The sequence below is a fragment of the Sturnus vulgaris genome, chromosome 2, assembly GCF_052056855.1.
Source record: "Sturnus vulgaris isolate bStuVul1 chromosome 2, bStuVul1.hap1, whole genome shotgun sequence".
Taxonomy (NCBI): domain Eukaryota; kingdom Metazoa; phylum Chordata; class Aves; order Passeriformes; family Sturnidae; genus Sturnus; species Sturnus vulgaris.
In genome coordinates this window covers 32,510,368-32,526,881 of record NC_142244.1, presented here as the reverse complement: position 1 = coordinate 32,526,881, position 16,514 = coordinate 32,510,368, and the positions used below count along the sequence as shown (strand labels likewise).

At 41.5% G+C, this 16,514-nt stretch overlaps 1 protein-coding gene across 3 annotated transcripts in view; it reads left to right on the top strand.

Annotated features, from left to right (window-relative positions):
* Window positions 1-16,514, top strand: part of LOC106863056 (ephrin type-B receptor 5) — a 64,514-nt gene that overhangs the window by 33,198 nt on the left and 14,802 nt on the right. For all 3 annotated transcript variants that reach the window (XR_015801262.1, XM_014892377.2, XM_014892378.2), the window contains exons 5-6: window positions 9,784-9,939; window positions 10,948-11,286. Coding sequence is in view for 2 of the 3 variants with exons in the window: in XM_014892377.2 (XP_014747863.1) it covers window positions 9,784-9,939; window positions 10,948-11,286 (495 nt within the window). In the remaining variant the exon portion in view is untranslated. The remainder of the gene's footprint in view (window positions 1-9,783; window positions 9,940-10,947; window positions 11,287-16,514) is intronic.

Genomic DNA, 16,514 nt, shown 5'->3' with positions numbered 1-16,514 from the left:
AATGTTTGTAGGAGGAAGTAGAGTACATTACTATCACCCAGAAGTGGTATTAGGCTAAAATCTGGCCAAGCCTGAACACCCACTCTAATGTCATGACTGTGTTCCTATCTCAGGCTTAGGACAGTCCATTAGAGCAAACTGCTTTTGTTGCTTATATAATTTGTGTATGATACTCTTCTGGTGCTTCCTTTGTTTTAATACGCGTCTACTGAGAATCTCTCTCAGTGTAAAATGTTGCTGCACTACACTTAGTAGTCTAAAAAATAAAAGTCACGTGGAACTCAGTTTTGGCCGCAGACACAATTTAAAAGTTAGATTTACTCAAACAAGAGTTCAACTCGGACATGAAATGTACAAATACTCTGGTTCACACCGAGTGCAAATGCAACAAATAATTAATGGTTGTCAATATGTTACCTTAAATTCCTGCTTCATGAAGTGATTTGAATCATGCAAAATAGCTTTATTAAAATACAGGTCATTGTGCTGGAGACTCAGAAAGCAATTAAAATTGTTAAGTGCTTTTCATTTGTTTAAACTTTGAGAATAATTAAAATATGTGTGCCTTTTATCCTGCTCATTCTGAGAGAAATGTAACTACATTCATTTAGTGCTGCTCCAGAGACAGTAAGCTCTGATGCAGAGCAGCTCTGTATGGCACTAAAATTGTCTGCATCAGTAGCATGACTAGTTCACAGTCTAAATAAACTGCCAGTCAATAATTTAGTTTCAGATAGTAGTTTTAAGCAGTCAAAAAAAAAAAAAAAAAAAGAAAAAAGAAAGAAATTTGACTTGCCAAATAAAAATAAGGATTTTTTTTTAATTTGTCTTCCATTTTTCATAGTATTCAGTGAAAGCTGATACTTCCTTGCAGCCTCATTGTCATAGAAGCTGGAGATAGATGATCATGGTTAATAATACAAGGGATAACTTTAAATAATGACAGTCTATCAAGCTACAAAAGTCGGTTCCTGTAATTTACTTCCTGAGATTCCATGAGCAGCCTAGAGCAGCCAATGACAACCAAATCATAATGTTAAAGGGTATTCTTTTCTCCTCATGTTCCTTGTAAACTCTGGCTTGATCATTTTTCGTGTCTCTTCTCCTGCTGACAACATGTTGCTGTCCTGTCTGAAGCTGAATGAAGCCACATTCAGCTCGTGTCCCCTTGCTTGGTGTTTCTGCCTGGAGTCCTCTCCAGCCCTTCTCCCCTGTACATGTTCTCCCTTCCTAAGAACAGACGCACACCATGGCACAGAGCTGCCACCGCGTTCTAGATGAAACACAGAACAAAAGCAATAGCTCAAGGGCAGATTTCTACTGATGATAACGCAGAGAGGTGTTCTTAGTAAGACTGAAGAATCAACCGAGGATAAGAAGGAGAAGCAAGTTTCCTTCTTACACTTTGGAGTGTGTGGGCATTGCCTTCCCCCTCACCATATGCAAGCCTGTGGAGTCCTTCCTGGACCAGCTGTTATCACTTTATTTAGAACAACAAATCTGCCAAGAGCCATTCTGAGCAGATAGATAAGGAAGCCCTTTTTTTTCCCCCTGCCCCCATCATGATTTAAGGTACTTTCTTTCCTTTACTTTTATAAGACTGCCTGCTTTATGTTACTATATGGCAGATTTCTCCAGCTAAATAGAAGAGTGAAACAGCAACCTTTAGCAAGCCCTTTGGCTGATGTGGGGTGCAGTCTGTGTGGGATTCACTTTTGATTTTATCTGAATAGACTTGTCGTGCTGAACAGTCAGAAAAAGAGAATGGCAGTTTACAGAGGAAAAAAGAAGGTTGGGACCTTAGTTCCTTTTCTTTCTGTAGATGTATACACACAGGTTGCCTTACAAAATCATATAGAATTTAAATTACCAGGTGCTTTTGAAAATAATATTTAGAATTTATGAGTGGGACATTTTAAAAAATATTTCAAAAATGACAGTGTAAACCAAAACAAGAACAGGAATGACAGCCTGATAAAGTGCTAAGCTGACTTCCAAATAAAGAGGGACAGAGCTCTGAACAGAGCTGAGCTGATTAGCCATGTGTGTGGCACCTCTGTACAAACATACTTAACCAGAGGCAGAAAACACCAGCCAGAAAGAGGAGGAAGGAACAAGTTTGGAGTGAAAAGCGTTAAGCTGTACTTGGGAGAGGGAGGAGGAAAGGTGTTTGGCTTAATGTTTGTTTTTGTTTTCTCATTACCCAAATCTATGTTAATCAGCAATAAATTACATTTCCCCAAGCCAAGTCTGTTTTGCCTGCGATAGTAATTGGTAAACAAGCTCCCTGTTCTTTATAACTTCTTTACCTCTGCCCACGAGCTTTCTCATCCAGTTTTTTCCCAATGTCTTGCTGAGGAGGGAGAGTAAGAGGGTGGCTGGGTAGACATTTGGGTGTTTACCAAGGTTAGCCATCCACATGGCTGCCTCTCCTCTCTTCTTTCTCTGGATGTTTGTTTCTAAGAGTATTTAGCAAGCAAAAGGTCTGCCTATCATCTGTAGTAACTGTAAGGATTCCATAAAATTGCCCATATCCTTTGGCTAGAAACAGTCTCTTCTGATTGCAGAAGGAATCACTTGTGTGTTACTGATAACTACAGGATTAAGCTACTGTGCACAGATCTGTTGGAGGTCTCATTTGGGAAGAATATTGCATGGTTATTTTTGTGTTATTAAAAAATGCCCTTTCTCACCAGCTTGGATAAACATTTTTCAGTCTGTGAGGCTAAAAGAACGTTAAGATTTATATTGAAGTAAAAGATTCAATAGTCTGCGAAAAATAAGCACATCCTTATAGCAAAGTTTAAAAAGTGCACAATAAGCTCTTCTTAAATTATAATCACTTAAAGAATGCTTCCTTTAAAACTACAGGATAATTTACATTGCAAGGACTTGTGAAAGTCATCTGCTCCAGCCCCATGCTCAAAGCAGGACCAAATTGGGTTAGGTCACTCAAGGCCTGTTCTAGTCTAGTTTTAGTTATTACTGAAGATGAAGATTACACAATGTCCCTGGGCAACTGTTCCAATATTTGACAACACCCATGGTGAAATTACTTTTTCCTATGTAGAAGAGGAGTTTAGTAAGATGTAGTAAGAGGTTATTACAACTTGTGTCTGTTATCTCATGTTCTGCCACCTCACTCCTACACCTGCTTCATATCCTCCCATTAGGTGGCTGATGACAGCCATAAGCTCCCGCCCCACAGCCTGCTCTGCTTCAAAATTAACAAACCCAGAGTCTTAGGCTCTCCTGGTTAAGAGATTTAATTTCAAGGTAAACTCACAGTTGACAATAATGTTTGGTGCCTTGATGTAGATTACCGTTTTCCATTTTTTTCTTCCATATTGCTCCTTTCATTAGCTTTCCAGCCTTCTTCTGCTTCTTGCACAAACATTTTGACGCTTTTCAAGTAGTTTGCTTCTTTTCCTATATCAAGTGCTTGCTGTCTACTCATGCTGTCCTACCCTGCCCAAATCTTTCCTCTTGTGTTTTTGCCTTTTTTTTCCTCACACAACCCATTCCCTGGCAGTTCTCCCATATATATAATTAGCCAGTAATTGCTTCAGCTCCACCTCTTTTACCTAAAAAATCCCTTACTCAACTGATCTCCTATCAACAGTTAAGCAGGAAAGAGTTCTTAGTCACTTAATTTATTTTATCTCAGTTGATTTGATGCTCTTCTGTAAGACTCAAAAGACACACTTTTCTCTCCTTATGTTTCTTTCATTTTCCACTCTCTCTTCCCCACCCAAACAGTTGTAGTAACTGTGAAACTCTAGATCAAGCCAGGGCCCTATTGCATCACTCTGCCTTGCTTCTATCCCTGGCTGATCCCACCTTATTCAGAACAAGATGCAAGATGCACAGTAGCAGTCACTGTGGAATAGCCTGGCCCAGTAGGAATTTACTGCCACCATAACATAGCCACAGATATATTCATGGGGGGCAGGCAGGGGGGAGAAGTGCTTTATTTAAAATACACTACAATTTTTATTTTCTAGTGTGTTTTCTGCATGCTAATTATGCTGTCTTTCTAGCAGTTTGAGAAATGTCTAAATGTCTACATATTTCTACGATATTACCAGTTGCTAACTCCTTTCCATCATCCTGCCCTCTAAGTGCCAAACTCCATCCCTTTGCCTAGACTCATTCTTATTTGAGGACCTCTGTAGCTCTGCACATCCAGTTTTCCATAGGCCTCAAAATAGTCTGTGTCCATTCATCCTTCCCTGTTTGACTCTAGTGCCAGCTTTGACACTGTTCATTTTCAATGCTCTCACATCTAGTATTTATTCTTGCTGCCCCACAGTACACCTGGGAGCAGAACTCCCATATAAGAAACAGATCAGTTGTCTCAATCAAGAAGAGAGCAATTTTATACTTTTCCAAATGTCTTCTAGTGTCCCAGTTCAGTTCCAAGTCATAACTGCATACAAAAAGTCAATGTCACCTGTATCACATTCCCTAAAGTCACTGCTGGGTGTGCCTAAAGCTCTGTTGAAGTTCCCAACTGCCTTTCTTGATCCTTTTTCCCTTGCTGCATTTTGTTTAGTTCTCCAAATATTAAGTCTCTTCCCTTACTGTCTGAGTGAGTATTTAATGCCTCTTTCTCTACCTCTTCAGTTCTTGGTCTGTTGTCTCTTCATTTTTATTTTCTTTACCACTCTCCCCACTACCCCTTCATGATTCCAGCACTTTGCTCTGCTGGCTTTGCTGTTAGTTATTGCTAGAAGTCTGTCAGAAGCTGCTCCTCTGGACTCCCGGGTGGAACTTGTCTCCACTGAGCAGTCAGGCAAACACAGGCTGAGCGTTGCAGGGGGAGCTGAGGAAATCTGGGTCAGTGTCTGAGATGAGCTGTGCCCAGCTGAGCTGTTGTGGCATTCTGACACTGTGCCAAGATATGAAAAATGACTGAGACAAGCTGAGGGAAAAGCGCTTGCGCACTCCAAGCTCTGCCTTCTCCTTTCACAGCAGGCTTGACTTGATGGGAAGTGGCAGCTTGCTCTGCCCCTGAGGTGCTAGCTCTGCAGCCCTCTGTCCTTGCATTGGATATTGTGAATCAATCAGAGCTGGATCTGTGTTTTCTTGGAAAGTCCTGGTGCTGGAGGATGGTAAGCTGTGCTGTCATCAGTGACCAGGTCTGTGGCTTGGCTGGTGTTTATGTTTTGTGTGAAGTTGTTCTGCAGGAACACAGTGGAGGTGTTTCAGGAGAAGCTGCTCTTGTTCAGGGATGAAAGTGGTAGTATTCACTGAAGGAAAACATACTAGTCCTGGTGACAGTGGGCCCTCTTTCAGTCTGAGTGTTTGTTATGACTGTCTCCAGTGAGCACAGTCATCTGCAGAGGCTGTAGGACCACAGCACGTGGACCTGATGCCATGAGCTGCAGTAAGAAGGGAATGCAAGGTAAGATCATTCAGAAAAAAAAAAGAGAGATGGATTCTGTCTGTGTGTGCAAAGGCAGCCCTAGGCTCACTGTAACTGCTTGAATAAAAGGAAGTGGCTTTTGCCTATTTAGATTGCCAGGGAATTTTTTTCTCTTTCCTCCTGACTCGACCTTCGGTATACTATTTATAGTGATTGAACTGAGGCAATGCCAGGAAAAGCTCCATGTCCTGGGAACAATTATTATTGCTATCTGTGGGCTAAAGTCCTGAGTGCTGTGGGCAGCCTATCTTAGGCAATTTTGGAAAGGGATAAAGGTGCTTATGAAGGTAAGCAGCTCTCTGACTGGATGCAGAGGCAGATTTCAGGTGGAAGCAGAAAGTTTGGGATGGTGGAAGTGAAAGTTTGTGAAGCAGAAAGCTGCAGTGCCTGCTTTTGGAGGCTGTGTTTCAGCTTCTTGTAGCTGGAGGCCAGTTAGTGTCTGTTTTATTCAGTCCAGCTGTTTTGGCCAAAATTACAGATGTAAAATATAAGCAACAACAAAATTTAGGCTATAGTATTCTTTTTCCAACTATATTTTATTAAGAAGGTGAGAGAGATGTGAATCATGTTTAATCACTGTAGATCTGCTTTGCTTGCAGTATGCTATATGATTTCATTTTGCTGTTTTTCTTCTGGAAATAGAAATACCCAGAGGCAGAATGAGAGTTTCAAAGCACGATTGTTTCTCTGTATCTGCCATCCCTTCTGGAAATAACAACGTGAGATTATAGATTTATGTAGTAATTATTTTTTTCACTAGACAATAAAAAATAATCACTGTGGAGAGATCTTCCCTCCTAAGTTGCTCAGTATTCCACTCCATAGTTCTTCAGGTGCAATTTCTGTGATGTGAGTGGAACCAGGCAGATGAATCTCTTCCTTACTGCTTTTCTTTACACTTTTCTGTCTTGTTTAAAGTCTTTTCTCAGGCCCCTCCCTCAGAGGGACCCTGACAGTCCTATTCTCATTTCACTTCTGAACATCTGAAATGAGATACAGTTTAGTGTCAAGAACTTGCCATTCATTGTTCCCTGTCCACCCACCCACAATCATCTATGTGATGAATGATCTGGCAGTGAGGCAACCAAGACCACAAGGTTCTATCCACACATTTTAATTGGCTTATGTTTAAGGGAAAACACGGAATAGTTGAACTTGGAAGAGATCTCTCGAGTACACCTTAACCCCCACCCTGCACAAGCAGGGTCATCTCTAGGAAGTATTCCAGCACTAGAGCCAGACTATTTTCGAATTTTTCTAGGGAAGGAGATTCTACAGCCCCTCTGGATAACCTGCTTCAGGGCTCAGTCACCCTCATAGTAAAAAATAGTTTTCTTGTGTTGAGTGGGAACCTCTTGTGTTTCAGTTTGTGCTATTCACCTCTGGGCCTGTCACTGAGAAACACTGAAAACAACCTGGCTCTGTCTTCTTTGCTTCCTCCCTTCAACTATTTCTGCTCATTCATGAGATTGCTGGAAGCCTTCTCCTCTCCAGGCTGAGCAGTCCCATCTCTATCAGCCTCTCTTCCTGTGGGAAATACTCCATACCCTTCACCATCGTTATGGCCCTCTGCTGGATTCTCTCCAATATGCTAATGGCTCTAGTGTACTGGGAAGCCCAGAACTCGACACAGAACTCCAAGTGCACCCTCACCAAAGCTGAGTAGAAGGCAAAGATCATCTTCCTTGCTGCAGAATTCCTCAAGGTTTCCAGGACCTAGAGTTGCTAAAGATTGGGCTTGCTAGCAATGACTAATGTGAAGAACTTATCCTGTGTCACCCAACATTTGACCCACATTTTCTCTAGTCTTCCTTGGGACACTTCTGTTCTTAGAAAAACCCTTCTCACTTTTGACATCCTGTACCAGGTGTGATTCCAGCTAGGCTCTGGCTTTCCTAGCCATGTGTCTACGTGTTTGGACAATTCCTCTGTGTTCCTCTCAGGCTACCTGTCCATGCTTCTGCCTCCATGTACTTCCTTTCTGTGTCTGAGTTTAGGTAGGAGCTCCTTGTTTTAACATGCAGGCCTGTTGGCATTTTTTGCCTGAATTTGTGCTTGTTGGGATGGACTGCTTTTGCACCTGGAAGAGGTAATCCTTGCACATGAACTAGCTTTTTGGAGTCACTCTTCCCTCCAGGGAATTATCCCACGGGAGTCCTCCAGGTCACCCAGGTGGTCACATCTGCTCTCCCAGAGTTCAGTGTTGTGAGCTTGTATTTTGCTGTGGTCACTGCACTCTGGATCTTGAACTCCACCATGTCACGATCACTGTAGCCAAGGCTGCCTTCAGCCTTCACATCACCCGTGAGCCCTTCCTTTTTTGTGAGCATCACGTCCAGGGGGCTCCTCTGTTGCTTGGGTCAGGAAGTAATTCCCAGTCCTTTCCAGGAACTTCCTGGAATGCTTATGCCCTGCTGTGTTCCTCCTCCAGTATAGTCGGGTGGTTGTAGTCCCCCTTGAAGATCAGTGCCTCTGAATGGGAGGCTAGTTCCAGCTGTCAGCTCTGAGCTCCATCTAGTTTTTCACAGGTAAACCTCAAAAGCCATACGAGACATTGCTTTTAAGAAAATCAAGACATTCACATTAAGTTCAGTATCCTCAAACTTGAAACAAATAAAGAAAGAAAGAGTCCTGAAATTTTGGTTGAATGACTATGCAGTGTGTTGGATGAGAACTTCCTGTTCATACTACTCGTAATTTCAATACAGGTGCATCTGCCAAGAAGTGTAAATATTATATTCTACATCTGTGGCTGTTAAGAAGGCCTAAAACGGAGAGAAAGGCGAATAATTTATAAGGTAGATAAAATCTTACATACTCATTTTTGTCCGTGCAAACATATGGACATATCTCTCCGTATGGGAGTAATTTGATTTTCTGCTGGATAAAGGCCTGAAGGCAAAGGCAGTTGCACTTTTCTTACCATCATCCATCACATGAAAAATTACAGTCTCTTCTTCCCCTTTCCTTTCCAAATGACAATGTATCACACACTGAATGTTGTCATTTTTTGAGTGCTGGAAAGAAACAGTGTTCCCCTTTCTAATAGCTATCATTCAGAGTTATTGAAGTCTCTTTATGGTCTGAATTTTTCCAGGACTTACCACTCTTTTCTGTGTACATGTGGAGGTTGCTCTGCATCCAAGAAGAATTTTGACAGAGAAGATGAAGTAATATAAGAGGCATAAACCTGATGGGACTCCACAGATGTTGTTGGCTGTTATTTCTGGACTGTGCCTGTAGCCACAAAGAGAATTGAACACATATGATCCTAATTTCATATAATGCCTCTATACAATATTCTTCTCTTGTTTTGCTTTTTTTAGGTAACTTTTTGCTATCCTCAATCCTTTGGAATATTCTGCTTATGGTAACAGTTAGAACAGTTGTCCCTTGTGTCTTTGGACATCAAATGCTTATCTGGGGCCTATCTGAAACTTTCCCATTCCTTGTAAATGCTCTTTATTGTGAAGTTAATAAACCAAGTGTCAGCTGCAAATGAACTTTCACCTGAGCTTGTTAGTCCATAAAATCTAGAAAAGCTGCATCTATCTATATAGAAAATCAGATATAGAAAACATACATACAAAGCAGTAAAAGCTGTATCCTAGCACTTCAATATAAGGTCCTAGCTTCTCCAATTAGGCATCTTTGCCAAACCTAGAATGTACCATACTCCCATATGGTTAATAAATTATTTTTTTGTTTTCTTTCCCTGTAGGATGGATTTCCATCCTTGTTTCAGCTTGTTGCATATACATGTTCCTATGCATTTGCAGATTAAATTTGACTAATTAACATGCTTTTATCCATTACTGGGAAGTTTTCAGACCTACAGGAAAAAAAATAGGAGTGCCAGTCGTAGTGTCTGCTCTTAGTTTTCATGCAAAATCAGCAATGGTAGTGTATATTACTTTAAGCAATGAAACTGTTGCAGGCAGCATAAAAAATCCAATTTTGTGGCTGTGTTGGGTGGGGGGAAGGAGGTGTGGGTCACTGTTTGATATTTCATGACAAATCACTTGGCTGGGCTCCTTGGTTTCTCCAATTTAAAAGCTTTTTGAGTGAATAATGAGAAGAGAATTATTCGAGGTGGCCAAAGCTGTCTAAGGACTGGTTCTCTTTCATCTGCCAGTGAATCAATTTAAGCACTTGCATATAGAATAAAATCAACTGTTTTGAAATGGCAAGTTGAACAAAATATGCTCTATAAAGAACCAAAACCAGTAGTAGCTCTATGCAATAACTTTTCCCAGCAGTAGCAGCACAAGTTAAATGTAAATAAGATTACAGTGTTTCTGAAATCTGAATTAATGATTTTCCTCCTTTTGCCTCTCTTATTTTCCCTCTCTTAGCTTGTGCCCCTGGTTTCTTTAAAGTATCTGTGGGAGATGACCCCTGCCATCCGTGCCCTGCCCACAGCCATGCTCCACTGCCAGGATCCCAGGAATGTGTGTGTCAGAACCGGTACTATCGATCTGCTTCAGACAATTCTGATGCCCCCTGCACTGGTAAGCGTTTGGATGAAGTGTTTGAAAGTGAGAAGGGCATTTAATGAGAGAGAATGTGCCCAAATGATTTGAGGGGAGTTCAGTTCCCCTCTTCTCAAGACCTTTGAAATAACCCAAAACTTCCCTTTGCTCCTGCACCTGACTGCAGAGTAATAGTGAGAATGAGGATTCTTGGGTTTCATTACAGCCTTCAGAGGGAAATGTTCTGTAAATAATGCTCTGTAAATAATTTCCCTTACCCCTCTCTGTTACTGAGCTCAGCCTCTCTGTCCCTCCCCTTCCCGTCTTGCTTTGTGTCTGTGCCCAGGTTTTGCAGTACAATTCTGCTGCCTGCTTCTACCTTTCTGAACTTTTCTCTTCTTGGCTACAGTGTCTTGTCCCATTCTCATTCCCATTCCTTCTTCTCGCCCTCTGCATTTTCCTCCTCCTCTTCACTGTCTCGGTGCCATCAAAGGAAGTGTTGGATGCACAGAATGGGCAGTTTTTCAGCAGTCAGAGTTTACCTCTGGTGCCATTGAGGAATCTGGCTGGCACCACGAATAACTGCAGGCAAAACTGGTGTCCAGTTCCTGGAACAGACACAACAGGTTAACTGAAGTCTGAGAAAGTTCAGAGATATTAGATGCCAAAGGAGAGAATTACAGGTCTCAGTAGAGAGAAGTCTTTACTGAGCTTGTGTAAAGTTTAAAATTTCAAGGGATTGGCACTTCTCTAAACAATGGCTGTTCTTTTAGGGAAATGAAAAAGTCACACCTTGAAACAAAAACTCTTCTTTGTAATTTTGTTTGTCTAAAATGTGCTGATACAGTTGTTCCTTTGTTAATGTGTGTGCTTGGTGTAGCAAAGTGTATGTTTTTCTTAACCTCTCTCAAAGAAACAACTAAAGAGTAAGAACGAGAAGGAAAAGCAACTTGTTTTTCCATTCTTTTCCCTTTGCTTTGCCTCCTGCCTTTCCTCATGTCTCTCCCGTTCTTTCATGGGATTTTGATCCTTTGTTCTTTTTCCTAGGCATCCCCTCTGCTCCTCGTGACCTCAGCTACGAAATCGTCGGCTCCAACGTGCTGCTGACCTGGCGGCTGCCGAAGGACCTGGGCGGCCGCAAGGATGTTTTCTTCAACGTGATCTGCAAGGTGTGCCCGGCGGGCTCGGCGGGGCCGTGCGTGCGCTGCGGGGACAGCGTGCAGTTCGAGCCGCGCCAGGTGGGGCTCACCGAGAGCCGCGTCCAGGTGTCCAACCTGCTGGCCCGCGTGCACTACACCTTCGAGATCCAGGCCGTCAACCTGGTCACCGAGCTGAGTTCAGAAGCGCCCCACTTTGCCACCATCAATGTTAGCACCAGCCAGTCAGGTGAGGAGACCCCTGCAAACGAGTCCCGAGGTTTCTACTTCTCTCTCTCACTTGATTTGCTTTTGAGTCCTGGAGTCTTGTCTTTTTACTCACGTGTCGTGCCTTTTTTTATCCTGCCCTGCTAGTTCCCCAGTTTCACTTTTGCCCTTCTCATTCCTGCCTTACCTAAACGGGCTTTCCATTCCTCCCTCTTGGCAGAAGGACTCACATTGAGCAGCTGGTGTGATTGTTGGGGAGGAAGCTGCCCTGGAGAAGATTCCAATGGGAGATGTGGCGCTGTGGGTCAGACAAAGCACATTGTTTCATTGTGCAAGACAGGGGACGCTATCAGGGTTTGACGAGGGTTTTGTGAGCGTCGATTTGCCAGAGAAGCTATTCATTTTCTCTATCCCCTGCTCTTTTCCATTTCCTCTTCTTATTTTCTTGTTATTAAGAAACTTTTTTTTTTTTTTACTCTTTACATGGTAGAAATATTAAAATGTGTTATGCAGTTATATTCAAAGATGTTGTGATCCTTGTAACTAGAAACTAAACCATGGGGATGACTAAACTAAGATACTAATGGGTTGTGTAGGCAGTCAGAGGAGTTCTATTTCCTGTAAATACCATTTACAAGGACTGGAGCTGGAAAGAGACACATACATCCAGGCGTAGAGTTCTGCTAAATGTCAGCATTAAGAGACTGGGCATATGTTGTTCTTCATAAGCATATATAAGCTAATAGGGAGAGGAATTATACACAGCTTGTTTAAGAGGACATAATGAGGAGTAGTGTGACGAAGAGGAGGAAGAAGGGGAACATTTTGAACTGAGTGACAGAAAATGTCTGCAAACATTTAGAGTTGTGTAAATGTTAAACTGAAACAAATCCCATATGAGATTCCAGAATGTAGTGTGGAAACCCCTGCAAAACAAGGTTTTGGTAAAGCTCCAGAGAAGTGCTGTGAAACCAGATGTGTCATCAAGGGCTTGTTAAATCACATCTTATCATTTCTGCTTCTACCATATGGAAAGAAAGGGAATATATATATATCCCCCAACTAATTTCCTACTGTTAACAGATGCCAGAGCGTTGATCTGTTTGTTCCCTTTGAAATGTTACCTGACAGACGACAAGTAGCAAAGCATCTCTAGGATCGCTGGTCCCCTTAAGAGACTGGCTGCAAGTGGGTGATCAGCTTTTGTTTACAGTAAAATGTGGCTGGGTAATTTGTATGGTAATTCCAGGCAGTTCCTTTGGCTTCTCCTAGAGAAAGGTGGGTGTTCTATTAACATCCTACAGAATTCTCTTTCTTCATGCTTCTCATCTCAACATTCTTTATCTATATCAGAGATAACTTAATTGAGCAGCTGCTTCCTCCTCCTTCCCAGAATCACCAAATGTACCCTCTTCTTCTGTTTCTGTTTGAATTTCCTGACCACTCCTCTTCCAGGTGTCTCCTAGTGTTTCTGGGTGTCTTGAGTATATTTGGTGTTTCTCTCTAAGGTGCTTCTCTTGTTCAGTAAAGCTGTTTCAGGGGAAGACAGCTTTCTTAAATATCAGTGTGTACTGAGTGGCTTCTTTTTTATTTGGTCGCAGTTTTTATTTTCTTGCTCTTTCTTGGGATTGTTAGGAGTGAGCTTGAGATGAGCTGCCCTCGATTTGTACTGACAGCTCATACTAACAAGGCCCTGCTTCCTCCATCACGTGGCCTGTCTCGTCCATACCCCCTCCTTTTGATCACTTCAGCAGCTTTTCACTTTAGCATTGCTTGTTGATGTTGTGGTATTGTAACAATTATTATTTTTTCTGTTATTATTATTATTATTATTATTATACAAGCAGAGATAGAACTTTCAGGATTTTACATGCTGAGAGAAGAAGGCTACAAAAAAAAAAACCAAAAAAAAAAGCAAACCAGAAAAAGGTTTTAGTGTCAGGAAAAAGGGCCATAGCAAGAATTTTCTCTCCATTGAATTAAAGATGACCCAAAAAAAGACCCTCCAGTCCTGGCAGTTTCTGAACATTCTACTTACTCATCAGTTGAATTCTCTTCTCTTCTAATTGCTGGTCTGAAAAATACCCAAACCCTTTGTTAGAGGTATTTTAAGCAATGTTCTGTGTGGAAACAGTTCTACTTTATCTTCTTCCCATGATACCTATTCACTCTTCATCTTTTTCTCCATAACACTGTTCCTCTAAGAGTTTGTTTACCCCTCACAGTCCTCTGGCCCTTCTTCAGAGCATGATAGGATCCTTTGGTTACACAATCACATTTTTCTGTGGCAGACTGATTATGATATTCCTGCTCTTCAGTGATCATGTGCCTGAAATCAGAATTAGAAGGGCTGTCATGGACAAACTTCCTTTACTGTAAGACTTAACCTGAAACATGAGACCTGTTTGGATAGCAGTAATAAAACCTGTTTGGATAGTAATAGTGTGAAATGCAAATATGATATGCTAATCACTGGAAGAACTGTACAGAGATGAGACAAGAGAAGTGAATTGCTTTCAGCTCAGGTTTGAAGTGCTGAGGGTAAATACCTAAATAAATGTGAGGATGTATAGAGAGATGTTGAAAGGCAGTTCCAGATAGCAGGAACCACATGATGAAAGGCAATTATGTAATTCTAATGAAGTTATACTTCTTCACAGGTGTGAACCTGACACACAAAAATGCAAGGAACTTAAACTCCTGCCATATTATTACAAAAAATAAGACTGACTGAATTTTTATACATTATTTTAACATCTTCAAGTGTACTTATCAGGGTAAACAAATGTCTCTTCTCATGTCTCGGGACAGAAGTCAGTTTTTCATTTAAAGGACTGTGAATAAATCTTTTCTATGCACAGCTGTAACTACCTGTAACTACCATTTTTTCCCTGCAGCTTTCACTGAAGCATGTAGTAATGTCTGTTGCCAGAGAAATGCTACTGAACTTATTAGTTCAGGCAGTTGTTACATTCCTAGAAAGAAGAAGAAAAAAGAAAGGCAGCAGAGATTTAAATGTTGGAACAAATCAATGCAGACTTTTAAAAGCAAATGTGTTGGGTTTTTTTTTAGCTGAGTCCAGACGTTCTGAGTGCTAATAGAGTTATGTGAAGATAAAGGTTATTTGACCAGGTTGCCTTGTACCTGTGAAAATATATGTAGCAGCCTTCTGCATCAGTGGGAATCAGAGCAGTGGGACCTGGCAATACCAAAAATCTGTAGCGCTGCAGAAATGAGTGCTAGACAGTCTGAAGGCTTGTGTAAGAGGCTGAATGGGGACAAGGACACTTCTGGGTAGTGCCAGGAAGTTTAAGAGGACCTGACAGAAGATTTTCACGTGAAATGGTGAGAGAAGAGGAAAGGAATTAAATGCCAAGTACGATTATGAGATTGTGAAGGGAAATGACGAATTGCTTGAAGATGTTTGCTTTTCCAAAGAGGGCCGAAAGAGTACAGTAGACTTAGTTGGCAAAAGCAGGGACAAAGGAATTTTTTAGATCAAAACAAGAAAGAAATAAGAAGAGAGCTGTCAAAAGCTACATGCTGTTGTGTTTTGCCCAGCTAAAGCCTGCAAATACTCTAAGTGTTCATTGTCCTCTGAATGAAATACATTGTTTTTCAAAGTCATTAGCTGTTTGCTTATTTGTGATCTAATTGCCAGCCCTGAGAACTCACCAAAGTTCCCTAACAATTCAGCTTTTTTGCTTTCTATTCACATAGGAACAACAAAAATACTCTTTTAAGTCTTAAATTTTTCTTCAGTGACATTAATGACATTTGTCAACTTAGCCATCTTTAATGGATTTGCCCAGCTATGACTGGGAATTAATAACAATTTCTATGGCCACTCCACAAAAAGGAACTATTCCAGTTTCTCTCTTTACTGTGCCCAATCTCTGCAGCATGAGCAGAGAACGAATGTGCTTGTTTTCAAAATTCAAGTCTCAATGTTTAAATGAAGCCAGACACCTTTTGAGGAAGTATAAGTATAAAATACCAAGTAAAACATGGCACGTTGTGTCATAAAGGCTATTTTCCTTTTTATTAAGCATGAATGGAATGCATACACAAAAACTAATAATAAGAGAGGGAAGGGAAGTTAAAATAACTGACTAATTTGCCCTTTTAAAGCACTCTTCATCCACAGGGAGCAAAAGTACAAGGTTATGACAGAAGACAATCCAAGATACTTCTAAAGGATTTTTGGATATTTAGAGAAAGGGCCAGAACTAAATTGAAATGTGTGGAAAAATGTAGGACATTTTCAAAATAATGATAAGATAATAAACACATCAAAAAGGAAATTTCCATGCTTCATTCAGACTGATCTTCCGAGAAGATGATATTTGGGAAGCTGGAACAAAGCTAGGGTCTTCATTTTATCTGCTTGGAATATGAGGAGAATAGAATACGTGAAGAGGTAACAGAAGTGAATAACTGTGAGAGAATGTAGAGGCGTGTTAGTGAACATTGGAGGCCTAGCTGAGGTTGATCAATCTGTATAACTTCAGAAGATTGTGGGGCAAGATGGAAGAGGAAGAAAACACATAAATAAGTAGATATAACACACGGGCCTTGGCAGGGTTTAGTTTGGATCCTGGACGAGTGATGACCCACGAGCCAGTTGTCTGAACTCCCTTTGTACTCCGTGGATATTTAATCAGTACTGCTGAACGAGGGTCTCCTCAGAATCAGAAAAGGGCTAAGCTTGGAAGATACCTCTGGAGAACATATTCTCCAATCCATCTGCTGATCAGGGTCACCTCAAGCAAATTACCCCTGACCCCACCCAGCACACCTTTGAATATCACCAAGGCTGGAGACTCAACAACCTCTTTGGATGAAGGTGAGGCTTAGCTGCCTGCATATCCTCTTTCTTTCCCTAACTGAGGAAAGGAGTGACATTTGTTTTCCACTAGTCCTCAGGCACTTGTCACAGTCACAAAGATGATTCTAAGATTATCAAGAGTGCCCTCAAAATGACATCAGCCCGAAGGATGCATCCCGTCGGGGTCCGTGGAATGATGGAGTTTGCCTAAATATTCAGTCACTTGATCTGGCATGAGGAAGATTTTCCCGGCTGCAGAATTCTGAAGGTCTGCAGGACCTGGTGTTCCTAAAGGCAAAACTTGCTGGTAAAGACTGATGGGAAGAAGATGCCCTGTGTCAGCAGGAGCCCTGCACCACCCAGCAGTTGGGCCACATTTTCCCTCTTCTTTGAGCCACCTCTGTACTCAGAGAAACTCTTCT